General features: G+C 47.1%; 1 protein-coding gene across 2 annotated transcripts in view; it reads right to left on the reverse strand.

Annotated features, from left to right (window-relative positions):
- ADGRF5 (adhesion G protein-coupled receptor F5) overlaps window positions 1-5,598 on the reverse strand; it is a 76,966-nt gene extending 71,368 nt beyond the window's left edge. The window contains exons 1-2 of one of the 2 annotated variants that reach the window (XM_043510151.1): window positions 5,145-5,598; window positions 3,213-3,398 (exon numbers count right to left, since the gene is read on the reverse strand). In XM_043510151.1, the coding sequence (XP_043366086.1) occupies window positions 3,213-3,217 (5 nt within the window). In that variant the 5' untranslated portion in view covers window positions 3,218-3,398; window positions 5,145-5,598. The remainder of the gene's footprint in view (window positions 1-3,212; window positions 3,399-5,144) is intronic. The other variant, XM_038395922.2, reaches the window with a different exon arrangement.
- Between the last annotated feature and the right edge of the window lie 414 nt (window positions 5,599-6,012).

Genomic DNA, 6,012 nt, shown 5'->3' on the forward strand with positions numbered 1-6,012 from the left:
AGCCAAACACCATTGTGCTTTCTCCCAGGCTGCCCCTCACGTACCATGTAAACATCTGCAAAGCTAGTGCATTATCCTCCTCCGAAAGCCTCCTTAAAACTCTCCTTTGCTGGGATTCCTCTAAAAACTTGACACCAGTCAGGCTGCTGCTGTGTTGAGACACAGCCTCTCATGCTGACCAAGAGTGTCCAATTGTTTCCTTGTCCCCCATGGGTCACCAGCTGTTGTCTCTTGTCTTATACTTAGACTGTAATGTCCTTGGATCAGGGACCATCGTCTTCTTCAGTGTTAGTACAGCACATAGCACAATGGGACTGGGGCTCCTAAGTGCTACAGTAATCATGATAATTAAGGCTACGTTTTAGTCATGGATATTTTTAGTAAAAGTCACAGACAGGTCACGGGCAGTAAACAAAAATTTATGGCCCATGACCTGTCCGTGACTTGTACTATATACCCCTGATTAAATCTTGAGGACGAGGATGGCCCAGGGGTGCTGCCAGTGCTCAGGAGGGGAAGCCCAGGGATGCTGCAGAGACTGGGGGGGCAGCCCAGGACCTCTGCTGGTGCAGTAGGGGTGGGCGGTGGCCCGCGGCCCGGGACCCCCGCTGGTGCTGGGAGGTGGGGCATTGGCGGGGCTGGCAGGCTCCTACCTGTCTCTGCGCCGCCCCGGAAGTGGTGACATCCCACTTCCTCAGCTGCTAGGCAGAGGCGTGACCAGGCAGCTCTGCGCACTGCCTCTGCCAAGAGCGCCGGCTCCACAGCTCCCATTGGCCACAGTTCCCAGGCAGAGCTGCCTGGCCATGCCTCTGTCTAGGAGCTAAGGGGGGATGTCACCACTTCTGGGGAGCCCCCCGAGGTAAGTGCCACCCAGAGCCCACCTCACCCCGTCCTGTGCCCCAACCCACTGCCCTCTCTCACACCCAAACTCCTGCTGCTGCTGGGTGTGGGTGGGGGGGACGACAGCATAGTGGCCCGAGACTGCCCCAGTAACAGCAGGTGCCACTGGCCCAGGGGCTGCCTGAGCTGCTCAGGCAACCCCCGGGCCAGGTGCACAGGCCACTGCAGAAGTCACGGAGGTCACGGAAAGTCACAGATTCCATGATTTCCATGACCTCTGTGTCAAACTTGCAGCCTTAATGATAATTAATAATAGCTAACACAGGTGGAGCTCAGCCAGTGTCACCAAGAGTGGGACATTGTTGATACATTTCCCTAATCATGATTCTTTCCTGTATTACAGATGCATGTGAAGGCTCCACACTGAGATCAGGACCATGGTGTGTTAGGCGCTGTAAAAAACACAGTAAGAGACAGTCCCTTCCCAAAGAGCTAAGACAGGATGGATGGGAAAGAAAGCATTATTGGCCCTATTTCACAGAAGGGGAACTGAGGCGCACAGGGATTCCTGACTTGCCCAAGGTCACCCAGGAAGGTTGTGGGAGAGCCAGGAATGGAATCCAAGTCTCTGGCATCACAGTCCAATGGCTTAACCACAAGACCCTCCTGCGCCCCGGAAGGACATGTACGCCAATTTCAGAAGCAAGAGAGAGCTGTATGAAGAGCCTGTAATAAAGCATGTAGGGAAGCTTTGTGAAATATTATTATTGTATTTAGTGCCATAGGAATGAGATAAAGCAGGAACTCCAGTAAAGCCTTTCCTTTCTATTTTAACAATGGGAGGAAGCCCTGCTTTATACGAGGAATTTCTCAGGGTACTAAATCGGACACTAGAATTCCGCTCTATTAAACTTCTCTGGCAGGTATTTTAAGATAAGTGCTTTGCAGTAACATTTAAATGGGGATCAATGGAGTTCAGACATTGCCCAAACCCAACGAGCCACAAGATCTTCTCCAGTCTTGAAGCTCTGGATATGTTCGAGTGGTTAAGCAGAATTGTCCCTCCCTGAACAGAGAAGTTTTAGCACCAGGGGCAGATTGGGAAGTAAGATCCGTTCCTGGCACCTGTCTTGCACCCCACCACCTTCCATATCCCTCTTATAAGCTGATTGACAGGTCTGGCAACGTCATCTGCAACTAGAAAAATTAAGGAAAACCATACAGCTAGCCAGAGGTTCTGTGGAGAAGGTACTTATACAGCCCTCCCCAGCAAAGGAACAGAGCACCTCCCAAACAAGAATTCATTCATCTTCCCACCACCAGCTATGTGTGTCAGGAAGGAAACTTTATTGCATCCCTCTAGTGCCATGGCTGGGACATGATTTAGCCCAAAGGTGTTTGCAAAAAGAGCAGGCATCTTCCTGAGGTTCTTTCCCCCTCCACCCCCCCAGCAGTTCCAGTTACTGCCCGGTGAGAAAGGAAAGAGACAAAGAATGAGCAGCGCAGAGCTGTTGTGTCAGAGCTGGTGTTAGTCACCTCTGTGGGGAGCTAGGTTAGCAGAAGGAGAGACACAGGGTCTTGTGGTGAAGCACTAGGTGGGGGCTCAGGGCACCCATCTTCAATTCTCAGCTCCACCACAGCCTCCCTGCAGGACCATGGGCAGGCGACCTACTCTCTCGGTGTCCCTCAGTTCCCTATTCGAAATGGGGGTACTGGGACATCCCCACCTCACAGGGTGTGCCAGGAGGATAATCCCTCAACATTTGGACGCTCACAAACTGTGATGCTGCAGGGGCCATATAAGCACAGACTGGAGGAACACAATGCGCTACAGCTTCAGTGCCACACAGAGCTGAGCGGGAGAATGCTGAGAACTGCTAGCTCCGGGTGACCTTTGAGGTCCACATAACAGGAACGTTCATTAATATGCTAAAGTGAAACAGGGAACCAACAAGCTGAGCCTGGGAGTGGAAGAAACCACTTCTCCTTATTCAACAGCGGCCCAGCATGACTCTGGGATCTAGCCCTCTGGCTGGTAAGATGGTGGCTGTGATGGGCCGGGAAAAGGCTTCGAGGAGGAATTAGTTACAGATGTTGGCGGGTCAGCTGTAGCTCAAACAGAAGTGATGGGCTTGATGCAGAGATAACCAGGTGAGGTTCTATCGCCTGTGCTGTACAGAAGGTCACACTAGATGATCATAATGGGCCCTTATGGTCTTAAATCTATGTGCTGAGGTCTCCTAAGGCCAAGGAATTACCTTTGATCATTTTAATTATGCACTGCAAAGAGAAATATAGTTCCAGATACTGGTGTGGCTTTGACTGAAATGATTCACATCCATGTTCCCTCATTACAATCCCGCCCTACTCACAGCATGCCAGAGATGTCATCCACAGGCAGAGATGCTGGGGCCGCTTTTCTCGCTCTAGGTGACTGGGTTAAAGAGTGCAGAGACTCTAGTAAAGCTTCAGGCTTTTTAACAATCAGAGGAAGCTCTGCCTTGATTGAGGAATTTCCCACGCCTCTATTTCAGACATTAGAAAACTGATCTTTTCAGCTAGGAGGAGATAAAGCAATAAGCAAATGTAAGTGGACCAGGGTAAACATATTTAGTTACAGCTCAGCCATTTCAAGAAGGGGTTTTTATTTGTTTGTTATCAAAATCACAGGAGCCAAACTCAGGGGATAAGATCTGGGGAAGTTTGATAACAACAAATGCCAGATTCACAGTAAGTTGTACTTCTAGGATCAGGTCCTTTGCTAAATCAGCTTTGCTCCATCCGCTTCAATGGAGCTTCATTGATTTGCACCAACTGATGATCTGGCCCTAATTTCTTCATTTCACTTTTTATTCAAAGGCTTGGTACAAAACATTGCAAGATAATGGAAGTGAACAAAATGTTGAAAAAGTTTCTTGGTAAGCAGGAAATCTGGTGAAAAATGCACCTTCTAGGGTATAATAGCAACAAATATCTAGTGAGAAAAAGAAACTCTAGCCTTCCACAAATTAATACTGATCTTCTTTATAGTTCTGACCCACTGCTTTCCATAGTTACAGACTTGTTTTTCCTGATAAAATGATGATAAAAACAGAATTAATAATAATATTTTACATTTATATAGCACCTTTCTTCCCAAAATTGAAATGCTCTTTACAAACATACTTGAACATTATTGTCTTGCTGATGGGGAAACTGAAGCATAGAGGTGAAGTGACATGCCCAGGGTCACATAGCAGCCCAGTAGGAGAACCAGGAATAAAATTCATGTCTTGTGACTCCCAGTCCCCTGGGCTAACCACTAGATAATGCTGCCGCATAAATGTAATAGCGCTTGGAGGGTTTCATCTTTGCTAAATCAATGCTTACATGAGACTACAGTGTTGGAGTCAGGATCATCATATCCTTCCACAAGGTATATGTCAAAGGAAGGTGATCTACCCTGAAAGCATCTGTGCCTTCTCACTGACTCACAACTTGACACTGATGACAAACCAACACAGAGATGATGGCTCCTTTTCCAGGATACAAATTAACGGCAGATAAACGAGTTACTAAAAACCCAGAGAGAGTAGAAAAAGTGACAGAAAATAAAGATAACTGTGAAACCCAAAGGACGTCCCATGCTAAGGTCTCCTATGCTGCACTTTGTATCCAAGGTCCCGCATATCCAAGGTCCTTTAAAGCCCTGCTTGGTCTAATGTGAAAGTGACAGAGCCAGACTGCAAGAGATCATGTTTAAAATAAATGATTATGGCATAATCTGAATGGAATATGTCACATTTATCTACGCTGCAAACCCCAGCCAAAGGAGAGATTTAGCAAGGGGAACATTATTTTGTCATTACCAGGCTGAACAATCAAGTTCTTTTTATAGTTCTTGCAATTTCTCAGAGGTTGATAAGTAACTGTAGGCAACATGTTTAATTTTGTTTTCTACATAAAACCAGTGCCTCCTTAATACAGCACCTCCTATCATCTCTGATGCACTGAATTTTATCTAGCTTAGACACAGTTGCAGTTAAAACCTACCCAAAAGGACATAGCAGAAGGTTACTTAGTTTAGTCCCCACTGCCACAAGCTGAAAATATCATGCTGGAAACTGTCATCTTATCACCTTAAAATGAAACATTTCTTTTGGCAATTATGCTAGTGTAAATCTGCATAGGGTCCCATGGACTCTGAGTTATTCTAGGTTTGCACCATGAGCTTAGAGTCAGGCCCTGAAAACTTTCCTGATTCAAATGATTTCTCGGCATGAGGGGGAATGACTGTTGTTACAGTCAACATGCTTAGTCCTTACCTGAAGGAAAGCAAGTGCCTGGCTTCTCTGAGCAATCTTTCTCCTCCAATGGGTAGGACACTTCCTGGCCAAGTGTGAGCTTCAGTCTCAATCTCTGTCCTTTGTTTTTCCAAAGAATCCTCTATAGCTCAGTGACATCAGGAAGACACACCTGTTTTTCAACCATTTGGGAAAAACAGAAGAACAGCCTGAGAGCAATTTTCAGAGACACACACAGAGCGAGAAAAAGCCTTTAAATTTAAGTGAACAAACCAAACTAACATCCAACAAAGATCCCAACTTCCCCTTTCTGTGGCCAGTAAGGATCTATCCTATCATTCACATTTCAGGGTAGAACGCCAGTAAATATCACATGGGACTGAATGGCTCTCTGCCATATGGGCAGGGCCGATTTTCCCCAAGGTCTCAGTTCTCACGGTGTCTAGAGAGCAGAGGTGTGTTGCCTTCTCCCGCTGCTGTTGGTCTGAAACACTAAGCTAGCATTTGGCCAGGAGAGAGGGAGGAAGCCCAGGGAAATGTAAGAGTGAAAACCTTTTCATGGGATTTCCTGTGCTTGGGGGAAAGTGAGGTGGTGTGCGGGGCAGGAGGGGGAGTTGCCTATGGAAGTGATGGAGAATTTAATTTCAACACAAGGCAAACCCTATTTTACCTGTTTCTTAATTTTTTGATAGTTTGGGGCGCTGAAATAGAAAAGGCGACTGGCTTAAGTGCCGAAGTCCCGTTGTCAGATGTGACCACTCTTTTTGTGACCACTCTGGACTCTTTTTGAAGTGGGGGGCTTGATCCACAAAGGAGACTTACATTCAGTGTTGCAACACCAAATGTTCGGGCACCCTGCTGCCTCATGGAATGCCCAGCTCCCCGGGGG

The sequence above is a fragment of the Dermochelys coriacea genome, chromosome 3 (assembly GCF_009764565.3).
Source record: "Dermochelys coriacea isolate rDerCor1 chromosome 3, rDerCor1.pri.v4, whole genome shotgun sequence".
In the NCBI taxonomy this organism is placed as follows: domain Eukaryota; kingdom Metazoa; phylum Chordata; order Testudines; family Dermochelyidae; genus Dermochelys; species Dermochelys coriacea.